Raw genomic sequence first — 21456 nt, 5'->3', positions numbered from 1 at the left:
ATTTTTTAAAATTATTTCTTATATGAGCCAGCAATGTGAATTAAAATATTTAGTCTGTAGTAAGGCCCAGAAATCTGCATTTTTAATAAATACTTCTGTTGTAGATGATACAGATCATCCCCCTTCGATAAGAAAAGAACAGATATTATATATTTGAGTTCTTCCTCTCTCAACTGACAGTTCAATGACTTTGGCAAACTATGTAAACTACACTTCCAAATCTTTGTGTCTTCAAAACAGGGGTACTCACAACTACCTCATAAAATTAAATGACATATTGATGTAATACTCAAAATCCCAGTGATATGTAAAGTATTGTTGCTGCTCATGATATTGTCTTACATATAACTAGATTCAAATGGTACTAATGTTTAACTTCAGAACACAAATGCAATTTACTCGCTACTTGGGAATTCCTCTTCCTTGATGAACCACTTTTTCAAATGCTTCCTTGCCAAAACTACTATGGTTGTTACAATGAGAATAGGAAGAACAACGGAGAAACCTAGAAGCCAGGTGTTTTCAGTCTTCCCAGATGCTCTTTCCATGATTGAATCTAAAAACAGAAATACAAAATTAAAATAAAAATAAAAAATTAAACTATCTACTTTTATTTTCAAGTTGTAACACATTCATTAGAATGTTCTGAATTTGTATTGTTATTCAAGGAACATGGAAAATATCATCATAGAATTGTAATCATAATCTTTGGGGCTATCTCTACAACCTTTCATTCTAAAAGCATGGTAACCAAGTTTTGGAAAGTTCAAAAGTATTCAAGTCTCACAGCAGCTACAGCAAACTCTCATTTTAACCCTCTAAGTAGGGACAAAAAAATTCAGTGATATACAACGTGGGATTGTGTAATTGCATGGTTATCCAAAATGCACTCTTACAAGGTGCATTATCAAAGGAATTCAGTGTATTTGTGTATATCCTATTTTTCTTTGGTAGATTGTTGGCTTTTGGCCTTGGGGATCATGTTTATAAATGGGGTCATCGCAATGCTACTAAAAGGGCACTGGCATAAAAATCAGAAGAATTGATTCCTAATCCTAATTCTGTCCTTTGCTATCACTGTACATCCCCAGTGTGTAGACCAGCACCTGGACCTGGCATATATTAAGAGTTCAATAAACATTTGCTAACTCAATAAATGAATGAATGACAGAAATGGAAGCTGTGGTGCACAAACAGAATAATATGCCAGCATCACTTCTGTCATCTCCTAAGCAGAAACTGATGGATTTTTCTGATTTAAATGATAAACTCTTTCAGAGCAAAATCTTGTCTTCTATTTCATTTCTTCTATAACAGAAACACACTAACAGTACTAGACACAGAGCAAATGTTTGTTTAGAGCTGAGGTCACAGGATCAGTCATAAAGCTGAGGAAGAGAGGTTGAAAATATTCTAAAAGATAGAGTCAATGATATCAGTAAAGAGAAATTTTAAAAGGTATTCAACTTCAAGTATGATATTTTAATGTTAGAAAAAAGAGCAAGGCAAGATTGGGCACATTCAGGCTGGTATGGCCATAGACAATAAGGCTATAGTCACCAAAACAGCATGGTACTGACATAAAAATAGACACAGGGACCAAAGGAATGGAATAGGGAATCCAGAAATAAAGCCAAGTATGTACAGCCAACTGATCTTCAACAAAGCAAACAAAAACGTAAAATGGGGAAAGGACACCCTATTCAACAAATGGCACTGGGATAACTGGCAAGCCATATGTAGAAGAATTAAACTGAATCCTCATCTCTCATCTTATACAAATATCAACTCAAGAAGGATCAAAGACTTAAATTTAAACCTGCAACCATAAAAATTCTAGAATATGACATGAGAAAACTATTCTAGACATTGGCTTAGGCAAAGCGTTCATAAGCAAGAACCCAAAAGCAAATGCAACAAAAACAAAGATAAATAGAAGGGACTTCATTAAATTTAAAAGCTTCTGCAAAGCAAAAGATATAATCAGCAGAGTAAACAGACAACCCACAGAGTGGGAGAAAATCTTCACAAACTATGCATCTGACAAATAACTAATATCCACAATCTATAAGGAACTCAAACAAATCAGCAAGAAAAAAAAGCAATTCCATCAAAAAATGGACTAAGGACATGAATAGACAACTCTCAAAAGAAGATATGCAAACGGCCAACAAACATGAAATAATGCTCAACATCACTAATGATCAGGGAAATGCAAATCAAAACCACAATGCAATACCACCTTACTCCTGCAAGAATGGTCATAATTTAAAAATCAAAAAATAATAGATGTTGGCATGGATGTTCTTAAAGGGGAGTGCTTTGACGCTGTTGGTGGGAATGCAAACTAGTACAACCACTATGAAAAACAGTATGGCAATTTCTTTAAGAACCAAAAGTAGATCTACCATTTGATCCAGCAATCCCACTGTTGGAAATCTACCCAGAGGAAGTCATTATATAAAAGTCATTACATAAAAAGACACTCACACAAATGTTTATAGTAGCACAATTTGCAATAGCAAAAATGTGGAACCAGCCCAAATGCCCATCAATCAATGAGTGGATAAAGAAAGTGTGATATCCTGGAATACTACACAGCTATGAAAAATGATGAGTTCATGTCCTTTGTAGGAACATGGATGAAGCTGGAAACCATCATTCTCAGCAAACTATCAGAAGGACAAAAAATCAAACACCACATGTTCTCACTCATTGGTGGGAATTGAACAATGAGAAGACTTGGACACAGGGTGGTGAACATCACACACCGGAGTCTGTTGTGGGATTGGGGGAAGGGGGAAGGATAGCATTAGGAGATACACCTAATGTAAATGACGAGTTAATGGGTTCAATACACCAATATGGCACATGTATACATATGTAACAAACCTGTATGTTGTGCACATGTACCCTAGAACTTAAAGTATAATAAAAAATAAAAATAAAAAAAGAAAGTGTGATATATATATATATATATACACCATGGAATACTACTCAGCCATTAGAAGAACAAAATAATAGCATTCGCAGCAACCTGGATGGAGTTTGAGACCATTATTCTAAATGAAGTAACTCTTCACTTAGAGAATATAAAACCAAATATCATATGTTCTCACTTGTAAGTGGGAACTAAGCTATGAGGACACAAAGGCATAAGAATGATACAATGGACTTTGGGGTATTGAGGTGAAGGATGGGAGTAGGTGAGGTATAAAAGACTACACATTGCATACAGTATACACTGCTCGAGTGATGGCCGCACCAAAATCTCAGAAATCACCACTAAAGAACTTATCCATGTTACCAAAATTCACCTGTTCCCCAAAAACCTATTGAAATAAAAAAATAAAAATTAATTGATTAATTAGTTAATTATAAAGAAAAGAGAGCAAGATTAAGATGGCATGTTTGGTTTCCATTTCTTGAGAGAATTCTGATTACCTTTTCATTACAAATATCAGTTGCTTCGTAAGTGGCAAAATCGAACTCTGTTTTAGTGATCATAAGCAATTTGATACTTTTATTAAACGGATATTTGAAGAGACAGATACTTGCCCATGTCTTCCTTAGGAAATATGGGAAAACCTTTGGAACGTGTTTGGCAGCTTGGAGGATTATAGCCTGGTGAACAAATGCACTTTTGTCTGGAATCACACACCTAGGATCATTTTGAAAAATTAAATGATTGTTTTAAAATATTTTCTCATAGAAGGTGATCATCAAGCTTACTTTTGTACCATAATCTAGTGTAATTTTGTTCATTTAGAGCGACAGTCTCACATATCAAATGTTTGGTTTCTTAGACTAAAGCACAGACACACACACACACACACAAAGAAGAAAAAAAACTATAAAGTGAGGCTCTCAATATTTGCATCAAGAAAATTTGACATCTTAAAATGTTTACCTACAAATTTACCATGCAATTAATTTCAAAAATGCATACTTAAATTCTAATGCAAATGTGACCCCTCCAGTGACATGCTGGAGCCAGCATATACGAGTCTATCTTTCAGCTATTTTCATCCATTGCTTTATATGTCTCTATTTTATGACAGTAACATACTATTCTGGTTACTGTACCTTTGTACTATATTTTGAAAAGCTTTGTTCTTCTTTTTAAAAATTGCTTCTAATTATCTGGATTTTTTTAGTTTTATATAAGTTCTTTATTTTCTATTTCTTTGAAAAATAACATGGAGATTCTGATAAGGATTGCATTGAATCTGTAGATAATTTTGAGTGTTAGGGATAGTTTAACAATATTAATTTCTTCAATCCATGGAATATCTTTCAATTTTTTGTGTCTCCTTTAATTTTTTTCATGTTTTATAGTCTTCAGTGTACAAATCTTTCACCTCCTTGGTTTGTTTTAAACCTAAATATTTTATTCTTTTTGATGCTGTTGTAAATGGGATTGTTTAACTAATCGCCTTTCCTGACCGTCTGTTTTTGATGTATAAAAATGTAACTGATTTTTGAGTGTTGTTTTTGTGTCCTGCAACTTTACTGAATTCTTCTACTAATTTTATGGAACCTTTATGGTTTCCTATGTATATAATCATGGCATATTAATATATGAATATATAGAAAAGATAAAAAAATGGACAAACTCTTAGGTAAAATAGCAAGAAAAAAAGACTCTAGAGGCTACTTCATTTCTACTTTCCCATTTGGATGCCCTTTATTTCTTTTCTTTGCCTCATTGCTTCATCTAGGAATTCCAATACTATGTTGAATAGAAGTGCACAGAGTGAGTATCCTTGCATTATTATAGATCTTAAAGTAAAGGCTTTCATTATTTCACCATTGAGTATAATTTTAGCTGTGGAGTTTTTACATATAGGCTTTCTGTTAATCCTAACATATTGAGTTAGGATTCAATTAGCATACCACATTAATTGATCTGTGTATTCTGAACCATCCTTGCATCCCAGGAATAAATCCCATTTGGTCATTGTGTATGATTCTTTTAATGTGCGGCAAATATAGTTTGTTAATGTCTTGCTGTAAATTTTTGCATGCATGTTTGTAGATATATTAGCCTGCAATTTTATTTTCTTGTTTAATTCTCCTGTAAATGTTTAACAGAATTCATTTGTGAAGCCCCCTGGTGGTCCTGAGATTTTCTTTGCTAGAAAGTTTTGTTTACTGATTTACTCTCTTTATTTGTTGTTGTTCTCTTCAGGCTATTTATTCTTGATTAAGTCTTGGCAGGTTATATCATTCTAGGAATCTATCAATTTCTTCTAGGTTATCCAATGTGTTGGTGTATAAATATAAACCACAGTATCTTCTTAAAAAATTTCTGTGACATTAGTTGTAATATCTGCTCCTTCATTTCTGATTTTGAGTCTTTTCTTTTTTTCTTGCTATTTTACCTAAGAGTTTGCCCATTTTTTTTATCTTTTTGAAAACTCAACTCTTAATTTCCTTGTTATCTATTACTTTTCTATTCTCTATCATGTTTGTGCTTTAATCTTCATAACTTCCTACTGCAAACTTGGGGTTTGTTTGTTCAATTTCTTCTAGTTTCTTGAGGTGTAAAGTTACAATGTCTATTTGAAATCTTTATTCTTTTTTAATGTAAGAATTTATTACTATAAATTTCCCTTTAGGCCGGGCACGGTGGCTCAAGCCTGTAATCCCAGCACTTTGGGAGGCCGAGACGGGCGGATCACGAGGTCAGGAGATCGAGACCATCCTGGCTAACACGGTGAAACCCCGTCTCTACTAAAAAATACAAAAAACTAGCTGGGCGAAGTGGCGGGTGCCTGTAGTCCCAGCTACTCGGGAGGCTGAGGCAGGAGAATGGCGTGAACCCGGGAGGAGGAGCTTGCAGTGAGCTGAGATCCGGCCACTGCACTCCAGCTTGGGTGATAGAGCAAGACTCCGTCTCAAAGAAAAAAAAAAAAAAAAAAAAATTCCCTTTAGTACTGTTTTTGCCATATGTCATCTTTTTTTCATTTTTTGTTTGTCTTAAGATATTTCCTCATTTCCCTTATGATTTGTTGTTTAGCCCAATGGTTGTTCAATTGTGTATTATTATTAATTTTCATGTATTTTTTAAGTTTTTCCACTTTCTTTTAATATTAACTTCTAGCTTCAATCTAATGTGGTCAGAAAATATACTTGGAGTGATGTCAGTCTTCTTAAATTTGTTAAGACTTGTCTCATGACTTAACATGTGGTCAGCAATTCTGAGCAAAAAGAACAAAGCCAAATGCATAACATTATCTGACTTCAAGTTATACTACAGAGCTACAGTAACCAAATCACCATGGTATTGGCATAAAATCAAACACCTAGACCAATGGAACAGAATAAAGAACCCAGATACAAATACATGCATTTACACCAATTCATTTTCAACAAAGGCACCAAGAATGCATAACAGAGAAAGAACAGTCTCTTCAATAGATGGTGCTGGAAATTCAGTAACTATATGCAGAAGAATAAAACTTGATCATTATCTTTCACTGTGTACAAAAATAAAATCAAAATGTATTCAAGACTTAAATCTAAGAACCAAAACTACGGGGAAGGGTGTGACCAAGATGGCCGAATAGGAACAGCTCCAGCCTCCAGCTCCTAGCGTGAGTGACACAAAAGATGGGTGATTTCTGCATTTTCAACTGAGGTACCGGGTTCCTCTCACTGGGGAGTGCCAGACAATCAGTGCTGCTCAGCTGGTGCAGCCCAACCAGCAAGAGCTGAAGCAGGGCGTGGCATCACCTAACTTGGGAAGCTCAAGGGGAAAGGGAATCCCTTTTCTTAGCCAAGGGAAACAGAGACACACAACACCTGGAAAATCAGGTAACTCTCACCCTAAATACTGTGCTTTACCAAGGGTCTTAGCAAAGGGCACACCAGGAGATTATATCCCACACCTGGCCCAGAGGTTCCCAGGCACACAGAGCCTCCCTCATTGCTAGCACAGCAGTCTGAGATCTAACTGCAAGGCAGCAGCGAGGCTGGAGGAGGGGCACCCGCCATTGCTGAGGCTTAAGTAGGAAAACAAAGCCACCTGGAAACTCAAATTGGGTGGAGCCCACCACAGCGCAGGGAGGCCAGCCTGCCTCTGTAGACTCCTCCTCTGGGGACAGGGCATAGTTAAACAAAAAGCAGCAGAAACCTCGGCAGAGGTAAATGCCCCTGTCTGATAGCTTTGAAGAGAGCAGTAGATCTCCCAGCACAGAGGTTGAGATCTGAGAACGGACAGACTGCCTGCTCAAGTGGGTCCCTGACCCCTGAGTAGCCTATATCGGAGACATCCTCCACTAGGTGCAGACCGACACCTCACACCTCACATGGTGGGGTACACCCCTGAGACAAAGCTTCCAGAGTAAGAATCAGACAGCAACACTCGCTGTGCAACAATATTCTATCTTCTGCAGCCTCTGCTGCTGACACCCAGGCAAACAGGGTCTGGAGTGGACCTCAAGCAATCTCCAACAGACCTACAGCTGAGGGTCCTGACTGTTAGAAGGAAAACTAACAAACAGAAAGGACATCCACACCAAAACCCCATCAGTACGTCACCATCATCAAAGACCAAAGGCAGATAAAACCACAAAGATGGGGGAAAAGCAGTGCAGAAGAGCTGGAAATTCAAAAAATCAGAGTGCATCTCCCCTCCAAAGGAACGCAGCTCCTCGCCAGCAATGGAACAAAGCTGGACGGAGAATGACGTTGATGAATTGAGAGAAGAAGGCTTCAGCCAATCAAACTTCTCAGAAATAAAGGAGGAACTATGTAACCAATACGAAGAAACTAAAAACCTTGAAAAAAGAATGGATGAATGGATAACTAGAATAATCAATGAAGAGAAGACCTTAAAAGAACTGATAGAGATGAAAACCATAACACAAGAAATACGTGACAAATGCACAAGCTTCAGTAACCAACTCGATCAACTGGAAGAAAGAGTATCAGCAATTGAAGACCAAATGAATGAAATGAAGAGAGAAGAGAAGTGTGGAGAAAAAAGGGTAAAAAGAAATGAACAAAGCCCTCAATAAGTATGGGATTATGTGAAAAGACCAAATCTACGTCTGATTGGTATGCCTGAAAGTGACAAGGAAAATGGAACCAAGTTGGAAAACACTCTTCAGGATATCATCCAGGAGAACTTCCCCGACTTAGTAAGGCAGGCCAACATTCAAATTCAGGAAATACAGAGAATGCCACAAAGATACTCCTTGAGAAGAGCAACTGCAAGACACATAATAGTAAGACTCACCAAAGTTGAAATGAAGGAAAAAATGTTAAGGGCAGCCAGAGACAAAGGTCGGGTTACACACAAAGGGAAGCCCATCAGACTAACAGCAGATCTCTCGGCAGAAACTCCCCAAGCCAGAAGACAATGGGGGCCAATATTCAACATTCTTAAAGAAAAGAATTTTCAACCCAGAATTTCATATCCAGCCAAACTAAGTTTCATAAGTGAAGGAGAAATAAAATCCTTTACAGACAAGCAAATGCTTAGAGATTTTGTCACCACCAGGTCTGCCCTACAAGAGATTCTGAAGGAAGCACTAAACATGGAAAAGAACAACAGGTACCAGCCATTGCAAAAACATGTCAAAATGTAAAGTCTATCGATGCTAGGAAGAAACTGCATCAACTAGCGAGCAAAATAACCAGCTAATATCATAACGACAGGATCAAGTTCACAAATAACAATATTAACCTTAAATGTAAATGGACTAAATGGTCCAATTAAAAGACACAGACTGGCAAACTGGATAAAGAGTCAAGACCCATCAGTTTGCTGTATTCAGGAGACCCATTTCATGTGCAGAGACCCACATAGGCTCAAAATAAAGGGATGGAGGAAGATCTACCAAGCAAATGGAAAACAAAAAAAAGTGGGGGTTGCAATCCCAGTCTCTGATAAAACAGACTTTAAACCATCAAAGATCAAAAGAGACACGGCCATTACATTATGGTAAAGGGATCAATTCATCAGGAAGAGCTAACTATCCTAAATATATATGCACCCAATACAGGAGCACCCAGATTCATAAAGCAAGTCTTTAGAGACTTACAAAGAGACTTAGACTCCCATACAATAATAATGGGAGACTTTAACACCCCACTGTCAACATTAGACAGATCAACGAGACAGAAAGTTAACAAGGATATCCAGGAATTGAACTCAGCTCTGCAACAAGTGGACCCAATAGAAACCTACAGAACTCTCCACCCCAAATCAACAAAATATACATTCTTCTCAACACCACATCGCACTTATTCCAAAACTGACCACATCATTGGAAGTAAAGCACTCCTCAGCAAATGTAAAAGAACAGAAATTATAACAAACTGTCTCTCAGACCAGTGCAATTAAACTAGAACTCAGGACTAGGAAACTCAATCAAAACTGCTTAACTACATGGAAACTGAACAACCTGCTCCAAATGACTACTGGGTACATAACGAAATGATGGCAGAAATAAAGATGTTCTTTGAAACCAATGAGAACAAAGATACAACATACCAGAATCTCTGGGACACATTTAAAGCAGTGTGTAGAGGGAAATTTATAGCACTAAATGCCCACAAGAGAAAGCAGGAAAGATCTAAAATCGACACCCTAACATCACAATTAAAAGAACTAGAGAAGCAAGAGCAAACACATTCCAAAGCTAGCAGAAGGCAAGAAATAACTAAGATCAGAGCAGAACTGAAGGAGATAGAGACACAAAATCTCTCCAAAAAATCAATGAATCCAGGAGCTTGTTTTTTGAAAAGATCAACAAAATTGATAGACTGCTAACAAGACTAATAAAGAAGAAAAGAGAGAATAATCAAATAGACGCAATAAAAAATGATAAAGGGGATATCACCACCGACCCCAGAGAAATACAAACTACCATCAGAGAATACTATAAACATCTCTACGCAAATAAACTAGAAAACCTAGAAGAAATGGATAATTTCCTGGACATTTACACTCTCCCGAGACTAAACCAGGAAGAAGTTGAATCCCTGAATAGACCAATAGGAGGCTCTGAAATTGAGGCAATAATTAATAGCCTACCAACCAAAAAAAGTCCAGGACCAGATGGATTCACAGCCGAATTTGGTATTAATGGAACATATCTCAAAATAATAAGAGCTATTTATTACAGACCCACAGCCAATATCATACTGAATGGGCAAAAACTGGAAAAATTCCCTTTGAAAACTGGCACAAGACAGGGATGCCCTCTCTCAACACTCCTATTCAACATAGTGTTGGAAGTTCTGGCTAGGGCAATCAGGCAAGAGAAAGAAATCAAGGGTATTCAGTTAGGAAAAGAAGTCAAATTGTCCCTGTTTGCAGATGACATGATTGTACATTTAGAAAACCCTTCTCAGCCCTAAATCTCCTTAAGCTGATAAGCAACTTCAGCAAAGTCTCAGGATACAAAATCAATGTACAAAAATCACAAGCATTCTTACACACCAGTAACAGACAAACAGAGAGCCAAATCATGAATGAACTCCCATTCACAATAGCTTCAAAGAGAATAAAATACCTAGGAATCCAACTTACAAGGGATGTAAAGGACCTCTTCAAGAACTACAAACCACTGCTCAGTGAAATAAAAGAGGACACAAACAAATGGAAGAACATACCATGCTCATGGATAGGAAGAATCAATATTGTGAAAATGGCCATACTGCCCAATGTAATATATAGATTCAATGCCATCCCCATTAAGCTACCAATGACTTTCTTCACAGAATTGGAAAAAACTGCTTTAAAGTTCATATGGAACCAAAAAAGACCCCACATTCCCAAGACAATCCTAAGCCAAAAGAACAAAGCTGGAGGCATCATGCTACCTGACATCAAACTATACTACAAGGCTACAGTAATCAAAACAGCATGGTACTGGTACCAAAACAGAGATATAGACCAATGGAACAGAACAGAGCCCTCAGAAATAATACCACACATTGACAGCCATCTGATCTTTGACAAACCTGACAAAAACAAGAAATGGGGAAAGGATTCCCTATTTAATAAATGGTGCTGGGAAAATTGGCTAGCCATAAGTAGAAAGCTGAAACTCGATCCTTTCCTTACTCCTTATATGAAATATTAATTCAAGATGGATTAGAGACTTAAATGTTAGACCTAAAACCATAAAAACCCTAGAAGAAAACCTAGGGAATACCATTCAGGACATAGGCATGGGCAAGGACTTCATGTCTAAAACACCAAAAGCAACGGCAACAAAAGCCAAAATTGACAAATGGGATCTAATTAAACTAAAGAGCTTCTGCACAGCAAAAGAAACTACCATCAGAGTGAACAGGCAACCTACAGAATGGGAGAAAATTTTTGCAATCTACTCATCTGACAAAGGGCTAATATCCAGAACCTATAAAGATCTCAATCAAATTTACAAGAAAAAAAACAAACAACCCTATCAAAAAGTGAGCAAAGGATATGAACAGATACTTCTAAAAAGAAGACATTCATACAGCCAACAGACACACGAAAAAATGCTCATCATCACTCGCCATCAGAGAAATGCAAATCAAAACCACGATGAGATACCATCTCACACCAGTTAGAATGGCAATCATTAAAAAATCAGGAAACAACAGGTGCTGGAGAGGATGTGAAGAAATAGGAACACTTTTACACTGTTGGGGGACTGTAAACTGGTTCAACCACTGTGGAAAATGGTGTGGTGATTCCTCAAGGATCTAGAACTAGAAACACCATTTGACCCAGCTATCCCATTACTGGGGATATACCCAAAAGATTGTAAGTCATGCTACTATAAAGACACAGGCACATGTATGTTTATTGCAGCACTATTCACAATAGCAAAGACTTGGAATCAACCCAAATGTCCATCAGTGACAGACTGGATTAAGAAAATGTGGCACATATACACCATGGAATACTATGCAGCTATAAAAAAGGATGAGTTCATGTCCTTTGTAGGGACATGGATGCAGCTGGAAACCATCATTCTCAGCAAACTATCACAAGAACAGAAAACCAAATACCACATGTTCTCACTCATAGGTGGGAATTGAACAATGAGATCACTTGGAAACAGGAAGGGGAGCATCACACACTGGGTCCTATTGTGGGGAGGGGGTACGGGGGAGGGATAGCATTAGGAGATATACCTAACGTAAATGACGAGTTAATGGGTTCAGCACACCAACATGGCACATGTATACATATGTAACAAACCTGCATGTTGTGCACATGTACCCTAGAACTTAAAGTATAATTAAAAAAAAAAAGAAAAGAAAAAAAAAGAACCAAAACTATAAAATTACCAGGAGAAAATGTAGGAAAATAGTTCTAAGACATTGATTATGTAATTATTTTTTGGATATAACCTCAAATGCATAGGAAACATAAGCAAAAATAAACAAATGGGATTACACCAAGCTAAAAAGCTTCTACACAGCAAAAGAAGCAATCAACAAAGTGAAGAGACAACCCACAGAATAAAAGAAAATATTTCCAAACTATCCATATGACAAGGGACTGACAATCAGAATATATAAAGAGCTCAAATAACTCAATAGGAAAAATCTCCACAAATTATATGATTAAGAAAATGGGCAAAAGATCTGAATAGACATCTCTCAAAATAAAACATACAAATGGCCAACAGGTAGACGAAAAAATGTTCAACATCACTAATTATGAGAGAGATGCAAATCAAAATTATGAGATACAATCTCAATCCAGTTAAAATGGCTTTTATCAAAAAGACAGGGAACAGCCAACGCTGGCGAGGCTGTGGAGAAAAGGAAAGCCTCACACACTGTAGGTGGGAATGTAAATTAGTACAGCCACTTTAAAAAAAATTGTGTGGCGATTCCTCAAAAACAAAAAAACTAAAAATAGAACTACCATATGACTCAGCAATTCTACTACTGAGTAAATAACCAAAAGAATGGAAATCAACACTTCAAAATGCTATCTGCATTCCCATGTTTATTGTAGCTCTATTCACAATAACCAAAATATAGAATCAATGGAAGTGTCCATGAATAGATGAAAAAATAAAGAAAATGTGGGATACATACACAATGTAAAACATAGGCTATAAAAATAATGAAATCCCATCACTCATAGCAACATGGATGGAACTGGAAGTCATTATGGTAAATGAAATAGGCTAAGCACAGAAAGATAAATATCACATGTTCTTACTCATATGTGGAAGCTAAAAAAGTGGATTCACGAAGGTACAGAGTAGGTGGGTGGTTACCAGAGGCCAGAATGTGTAATGGGAGGAGAGGATGAAGAGATGCTGATTAATAGATACAAATATCCAGTTTGAAAGAAGTAAGACCAAGTGTTTTGACACTTGGTCATCAGTAGGATGACCAGAGTTTAAAATAACCTATTGTATATTTCAAAAATAGCTAGAAAAATAAATTCAAACGTTTTAGCATAAAGACAAATGTGTAAAATGATGGATATCTTAATTATACTGATAATTAAGATAATTAAGATATAAGATAATTATGCTGATAATTAAGATAATTTTATGAATTATATGAATATATTAATTATCATTTATACCCCCACAACAGGTACAACTATTGTCAATGAAAATAAAATTAAAATAAATAAATAAAACAATTATATTTCATATGCTGAAAGCTCTAATGGATAAAGTAGACTGCATGTAAGAACAGATTGGCAGTGTAGGCAGAGAGATTAAAATTCTAAGAAAGAATCAAAAAGAAGTACTAGAGATCAAAAACACTGCAACAGAAATGAAGAATGCTTTTGATGGGCCCGTTAATAGACTAATCATGGCTGAGATGAGAAAAGACCTCTGAGCTTGAGGATATCTCAATAGAAACATCTAAAACTAAAAAGTCAAAAAAAAAAAAAGTTGCTCTTTCCCTGCCACCGCGGAGTTCCGCGGAGGCTCGCGTGCGTTCAAGATGCTGCTTCACCCGTAACCCACCGCCATGGCCGAGGACGGCATTGCTGCTGGAGGTGTAATGGACGTTAATACTGCTTTAAAAGAGGTGCTGAAGACCGCCCACATCCACGATGGCCTAGCACGTGGAATTCCGGAAGCTGCCAAAGCCTCAGACAAGCGCCAAGCCCATCTTTGTGTGCTTGCATCCAACTGTGATGAGCCTATGTATATCAAGTTGGTGGAGGCCCTTTATGCTGAACACCAAATCAACCTAATTAAGGTTGATGACAACAAGAAACTAGGAGAATGGGTAGGCCTCTGTAAAATTGACAGAGAGGGGAAACCCCGTAAAGTGGTTGGTTGCAGTTGTGTAGTAGTTAAGGACTATGGAAAGGAGTCTCAGGCCAAGGATGTTATCGAAGAGTACTTCAAATGCAAGAAATGAATAAATATTTGGCTCACACACACACAAAAAAAAAGGTTGAAAAAACAGAACAGAATATCTAAGAACTGTGAGACAACTAAAAAAATGTATAACATACATGTAATGAGGATACCAAGAAGACAAAAAAGAATGGAATAGAAGAAATATTTGAAGCAATAACAGCTGATAATTTTCCAAAATTAATGTCTTACAACAAATCACAGATCAAGCAACCCCTGCCACAAAAAAATCAGGACAAATGCCAAAAATTTATACCTAGACATAATAACTTTCAAACTACAGAAAAGAAAAGATAAAGAACAAATTGGGAAAGAAACCAGAGAGAGAAAATACCATATCTATAGAGGCACAAAGATAAAAATTATACTGGACTTCTCTTCAGCAACCATGCAAGCAAAAAGAGTGATGAGTGAAATATTTAATCCTTTGAAATTATCTTGCAAAAGTGGAAATGAAGACTCTCAGATAAGCAAAAATTGAGAGTATATATCACCAGTAGACCTGCCTTTGAAATGAATGTCAGAAGAGATTCTTCAGAGAGAATGAAAATCACAAAGGTCATCAAATGTTATTTATATAAAAAGAATAGTATTAGAGAAGGAATTAAGTGAAAGTAAACTAAAAATTTTTATTTTTCTTATTCTTAATTGATGTTACAAATAATTGTTTGCTGAGATGGGTTCACCAGGCATGTAACTGGTTCAACATTAGAAAATTAGCTGATGTACTTCATCTCACATCAATAAACTAACGAAGAAAAATTGCATTATCATATCAATAGATACATAAAAAGCATTTAATATTAAAAAGCCAACACTTGGGCCGGGCGCGGTGTCTCACGCCTGAAATCCCAGCACTTTGGGAGGCCGAGACGGGCAGATCATGAGATCAGGAGATCGAGACCATCCTGGCTAACACGGTGAAACCGCATCTCTACTAAAAATGCAAAAACAATTAGCCGGGCATGGTGGTGGGCGCCTGTACTCCCAGCTCCTCGGGAGGCTGAGGCAGAAGAATGGCGTGAACCGGGAAGGCGGAGCTTGCAGGGAGCCAAGATTGCACCACTGCACTCCAGCCTGGGCAACACAGCGAGGTTCCATCTCAACAACAACAACAACAAAAAAGCCAACACTTATTTGTGATTTAAAAGTAAACTAACAGCAAACTAGGAATAGAGGGAAAGTTTTTCATCTAACAAAATATCAAACAAAAAAACCTACAGCTGATATCATACTTAATGGTGAGATATTAGACACTTTCCCACTAAGATAAGAAGCAATGCAAGGACGTCTCCTCTCACCACTCCTATTTCAATATCATACAGGAAGTTCTAACTAATACAATAAAATAAGAAAAAAAAGGTATACTGATTGGGAAGGAAGAAATAAAACTGTCTTTGTTCATATATGACATAAACAGCAATTTAGACATTCTAAAAAGACTTGAAGAACTCTTGGAACTAACAAGTGATTGTAGCATGGTTGCAATATACAAGGTTAATGCACAAAAGCCAATCATTTTCCTATACACCAGCAATGAACAAACGAAACTTGAAATTAAAGACATAATACTATTTACATTAGCCTCCCCTCCCCCCCAAAATGAAGTACTTGGTATAAATCTAACAAAATATATATAAGATCAATATGAGAAAAACTACAAAACACTGATGAAGGAAATAAAAAAGGACTAAATAAGTGAAAACACATTACATGTGCATGGATAGAAAGACTCAATGGTGTCAAGATATCAATTCTTACTAACTTGATCTATAGATGGAACACAATCCCTGTCAAAATCTCAGCAAGGTGTTTTGTGGAAATCAACAAACTGATTCTAAAGTTTCTATGGAGGCACAAAAGATCAAGAATAGTCAAGTTACCATTAAAAGAAGAAGAACAAAGTCAGAAGACTAACACTACCCAACTTCAACATACTGTAAGTCTGTAGGAATCAAGGCAATATGATATAGGAGAAAGAATAATCAAATTGATCAATGAAACAGAATAAGGAGCCCAGAAACTGACAAACATAAATCTAGTCCATTAATCTCTGACAAAGGAGCAAAAGCAATACAGTAGAGAAAAGAAAAACTTCAACAATTGGTGCTGGCTGGACATCAAAATGCAGGAAAAAAAAGAATCTAGATGCAAACCTATCACCCTTCAAAAAGTTAATCCAGAATGGGTCATAGGCCTAAATGTACAATGCAAAGCTAAAAAACTCCTAGAAGATAACTCAGAAAAAAAAAACAAAAAACTGGATGACCTTGGGTATTGCATAGACTTTTTAGATACAATACCAAAGGCACAATCTACACAAGAAATAATTAAGAAGTTGGGCTTCATAAAATTAAAACCTTCTCTGTGAAAAGCACTGTTAAGAGAATAAAAAGATAAGCCACAGACTGGAAGAAAATATTTGCAAAAGACACATCAGATATGTGACTGTTATTCAAAATACTAAGAGAAAACTTAAAACTCAACAAGAAAACAAACAACTTTTAAAATGGGCAAAAGACTTTAAAAGGTCCCTCACCAAAAAAGGTACATAGATGGAAAATAAGTATATGAAATACGCCTCACATATGTCATCAGTAAAATGCAAATTAAAACAACAATGAAATACCACTACACACCTGTTAGAATGGCCAAAATCCGAAACACTGACAACAAAAAATGTTGGCTTGGATGTGGAGCAACAGGGACTCTCATTCACTGCTGGTGGGAATGCAAACTGGTACAGCCACTTTCAAAGATGTTTTGTCAGTTTCTAACAAAACTAAGCATATTCTTACGATATGATACAGCAACCACAATCCTTGGTATTTACTCAAAATAGGTGAAAATTTATGTCCACACAAAAACCTGCAGAAGGATGTTTATAGCAGCTTTATTTGTAATTACCAAACTTGGAAGCAACCAAGATGTTCTTCAGTAGATGAGTGGATAAATAACTATGGCACATTCAGACAATGGAATATTATTTAGCACTAAAAAGAAATGAACTATCAAGCCATAGAAAAACATGGAGAAGGCGGGGTGTGGTGGCTCAAGCCTGTAATCCCAGCACTTTGGGAGGCCGAGACGGGCAGATCACGAGGTCAGGAGATCGAGACCATCCTGGCTAACCCGGTGAAACCCCGTCTCTACTAAAAAAATACAAAAAACTAGCCGGGCGAGGTGGCGGGCGCCTGTAGTCCCAGCTACTCGGGAGGCTGAGGCAGGAGAGTGGCGTGAACCCGGGAGGCGGAGCTTGCAGTGAGCTGAGATCCGGCCACTGCACTCCAGCCTGGGCGACAGAGCGAGACTCCGTCTCAAAAAAAAAAAAGAAAGAAAAACATGGAGAAACGTTAAATGCATATTACTAAGTGAAAGAAACCAATCTGAAAAGGCTACATACTATATGATTTCAATAAAATGACATTCTGGAAAATAAAAATCTAGGAAAACAGTAATAAGATCAGCGGTTGCCAAGGGTTAGTGGAGAGAGAAGGATGAACTGATGGAGCACAGATAATTTTTAGAGTAATGAAAATACTCTCTGTATATTATAATGATGGATCTATATTATTACACATTTGTCAAAACCCATAGAATGTGAGACACTGACAGTGAATCCTAATGTAAACTGGACTTTGGGTGATAATGATATGTCCTTGTAGGTCATCAGTTATAACAAACAGACCACTATGGTGTGTGATGTTAAAATTGGAAAAGATTGTGCCTCTGTAAGATGAGTGGATATATGGAAAATCTCTCTACTTTCTACTTTCCAAAGTTTCTGTGAACCTGAAGCTCCTCTAAAAAATAAAGTCTATTTTTAAAAGTAGATAAATAAAACAATAGTTTTTTATGATCCCTGTATATTCACAGACACAGGAATTACAACACAATTATCTTTCCTTTGAGAACCAGGTTAATGTATTTATCAGAAAATTTAACACCCTCTGAAAAGTACCCAATTATAACAATATATATTTATGTCATTAGCAATTTAATTCTACTCAAAATATCTTCTGTAACTAATTATGGCTGCTGAATTTAATGACTTAATTCAGCTCTCAACTGAAGCTAGATGCAACAGAGTCTGGCACATGGTAGTGAGCCAAAAAATGTCAGTAAATTAATAAGTGATGCAAAAAAGTGTCCAAGAAATGTGATTGAGGGAAACATGTGGTTACTTACTCCATGTCCAGAACAAATATGCTCAGAACAAACAAGTGCTGTAGCCTTAATTTTCCTTGATTCTACACATTGACGATTTACACAAATCTAAAGAACAACACATAAGAAAAAAGTTTCCATGTCAGAGGGGTATAGTCATCATAACATTACAGTAAGTAATTATGTAATATAAAAGCATAGCCATTCAATGATACATTTTCCTCTAAGTACTGCTTTTGCTGCATTCCAGAAGGGTGTTTTTTGTTTGTTCTTTGTTTATTTGTTTGTTTGTTTTGCAAGAAAAGACATTTGTGATTTATTTGCATTTTAAATTGATATTATTATTACTATGTTTCTTCATGTAGTTCTAAGGCAGAGTAATTAAAACAATAACAAAAAGTCCAGTGTTTAAATAAAAAGAGAGTTTTAGCAAACATCTAAATAAGGATATTATATTGTCTGCTTAGGCTGATATCACAAAGTACCATAGCTTTAAGTGGTTTCAACAACAGTGATTTATTTTCTAACAGTTCTAGAGGCTGGAAGTCCAAGATCAAGGTGTCTGCAGGGTTGGTTTCTCCTGAGGCCTCTCTTCTAGACTTGCCTTCTCCCTATGTCCTCACATGGCCTTTCCTCTACGTGCACAAGCCCCTGGTGTCTCTTTGTGTATCCAAATCTATTTTTCATAAGGATGCAAGTCAGATTGGAACAAGGCCGCAGTTCCATTTAACCTTCACTACTTCTTCTTTTTTAATTTTTATTTCAATATATTTTGGGGAACAGGTGGTGTTTGGTTACATGAATAAGATTTTTAGTAGTGATTTCTGAGATTTTGGTGCAGCCATCATCCTAACAGTGCACACTGTAACCAATGTATAGCCTTTCATTCCTTACTCCCTCCCACACTTCCCCTCAAGTCCACAAAGTCTATTGTATCATTCTCATGCCTTTGCATCTTCAGAGATTTGCTCCCACTTATGAGTGAGAACATATGATGTTCCATTTTCAATTCCTGAGTTACTTCACTTAGGATAATGGACTCCAACTCCATCCAGGTTGTGTAAATGTCATTATTTTGTTCCTTTTTAAGGCTGAGTAGGATTCCATGGTATTTATATACCACATTTCTTAGCCACCGTGGGTTGTCTGTTTACTCTGCTGATTATTATTTTATTTTATTTTATTTTTTTGCTATGCAGAAGCTTTTTTGTTTAATTAAGTCCCATCTATTTATCTTTGTTTTTATTGCATTTGCTTTTGGGTTCTTGTTCATGAACACTTTACCTAAGACAATATCTAGAAGGGTTTTTCCAATGTTATCTTCTAGAATTTTTATGGCTTCAGGTGTTACATTTAAGTCTTTGACCCATCTTGAGTTGATGTTTGTATAAGGTGAGAATGAGGATCCAGTTTCATTTTTCTACACGTGGCTTGCCAGTTATCCCACTACCATTTGTTGAATAGGATGTCCTTTCCCCACTTTATGTTTTTGTTTGCTTTGTCAAAGATCAGTTGACTGTAAGTACTTGGCTTTATTTCTGGGAGCTCTATTCTGTTCCATTCGTCTATGTGTCTGTTTTTATAGTGGTACCATGCTGTTCTGGTGATTATAGCCTTGTAGCAGAGTTTGAAGTCGGGTAATGTGATGCTTCCAGATTTGGTTTTGGGGTTTTCTTGTTTTGTTTTGTTTTGTTTTTTGGTTTTTGTTTTGCTTAGTCTTGCTTTGCCCATGCAGCTCTTTTTTGGTTCCATATGAATTTGAGGATTGTTTTTCCAGTTCTGTGAAGAATGATGATGGTATTTTGATGGGAATTATATTGAATTTATATATTCCTTTGACAGTATTGTCATTTTCACAATATTTATTCTACCCATCCATGAGCATGGTATGTGTTTTCATTTGTTTGGGTCATCTATAATTTCTTTCAGCAGTGTTTCATAGTTTTCCTTTGTTAGGTATATTCCTAAGTATTTTGGGGGAGGGGGGTTTGTTGCATCTACTGTAAAAGCGGTTGAATTCTTGATTTGATTCTCAGCTTGGTCACTGTTGGTGTATAGCAGTGCTACTGATTTGTGTACATTACTTTTGTATCCTGCAACTTTACTGATTCATTATCAAATCTAGAAGCTTTTTAGATGAGTCTTTAGGGTTTTCAAGGTATATGATCATATCATTGGCAAGCAGTGACAGTTTGACTTCCTCATCATCAATTTGAATACTCTTTCTTTCTCTTGTTTGATTGCTCGGGCTAGGACCTCCAGTACTATGTTGAATAGAAGTGATGAAAATGGGCATCCTTATCTTGTTCCTGTTCTCAGGGAAAATGCTTTCAACTTTTCCCTATTCAGTACAATGTTGCCTGTGGTTTTGTTGTATACAGCCTTCATTACCTTAAGGTATGTCCCTTCTATGCCAATTTTTCTGAGGGTTTTAATCATAAAGGGATGTTGGATTTTGTCAAATGATTTTACTTTGTCTATTAAAATGATCATATGATTTTTGTTTTAAATTCTGCTTATGTGTTGTATTACATTTATTTACTTGTATATGTTAAACTTGCATCTCTGGTATGATACCAACTTGATCGTGGTGGAATATCTTTTTGATATGCTGTTGTATTCAGTTGGCTAGTATTTAGTTGAGAAAACTTGCATTTTGTTTACCAGAGATATTGTTCTGTAGTTTTCCTTTTTTGTTCTTTCCTTTCCTGGTTTTTATATTAGGGTGATATTGGTTTCACAGAACAATTTAGGAAAAATTCCCTCTTTCTCTATCTTTTGAAATATTTTCAGTAGGATTGGTACCAGTTCTTTTTTTAATCTCTGACAGAATTCAGCTATGAATCCATCCAATTCTGGACTTTTTTTTCATTGGTAATGGTTTTTATTACCATTTCAATCTCACTGCTTGTTATTAGTCTGTTCA

General features: G+C 36.4%; 1 protein-coding gene and 1 pseudogene across 3 annotated transcripts in view; one reads left to right on the top strand and one right to left on the bottom strand.

The window, feature by feature from the left end:
- Positions 1-21456, bottom strand: part of ADAM32 (ADAM metallopeptidase domain 32) — a 164332-nt gene that overhangs the window by 20438 nt on the left and 122438 nt on the right. For both annotated transcript variants that reach the window (XM_025393909.1, XM_025393910.1), the window contains 3 exons: positions 18552-18638; positions 3559-3661; positions 400-556 (listed from right to left, as the gene is read on the bottom strand). In XM_025393909.1, coding sequence (XP_025249694.1) covers positions 400-556; positions 3559-3661; positions 18552-18638 — 347 coding nt within the window. The remainder of the gene's footprint in view (positions 1-399; positions 557-3558; positions 3662-18551; positions 18639-21456) is intronic.
- On the top strand, positions 13966-14376 carry LOC112629976 (annotated as a pseudogene). Its single transcript, XR_003120786.1, has one exon. The product of XR_003120786.1 is annotated as a 40S ribosomal protein S12 pseudogene (transcript).

The sequence above is a fragment of the Theropithecus gelada genome, chromosome 8 (assembly GCF_003255815.1).
Source record: "Theropithecus gelada isolate Dixy chromosome 8, Tgel_1.0, whole genome shotgun sequence".
NCBI lineage: Eukaryota > Metazoa > Chordata > Mammalia > Primates > Cercopithecidae > Theropithecus > Theropithecus gelada.
The sequence above is the reverse complement of the archived record's forward strand: the minus strand, read 5'-3'. Positions and strand labels throughout refer to the sequence as shown.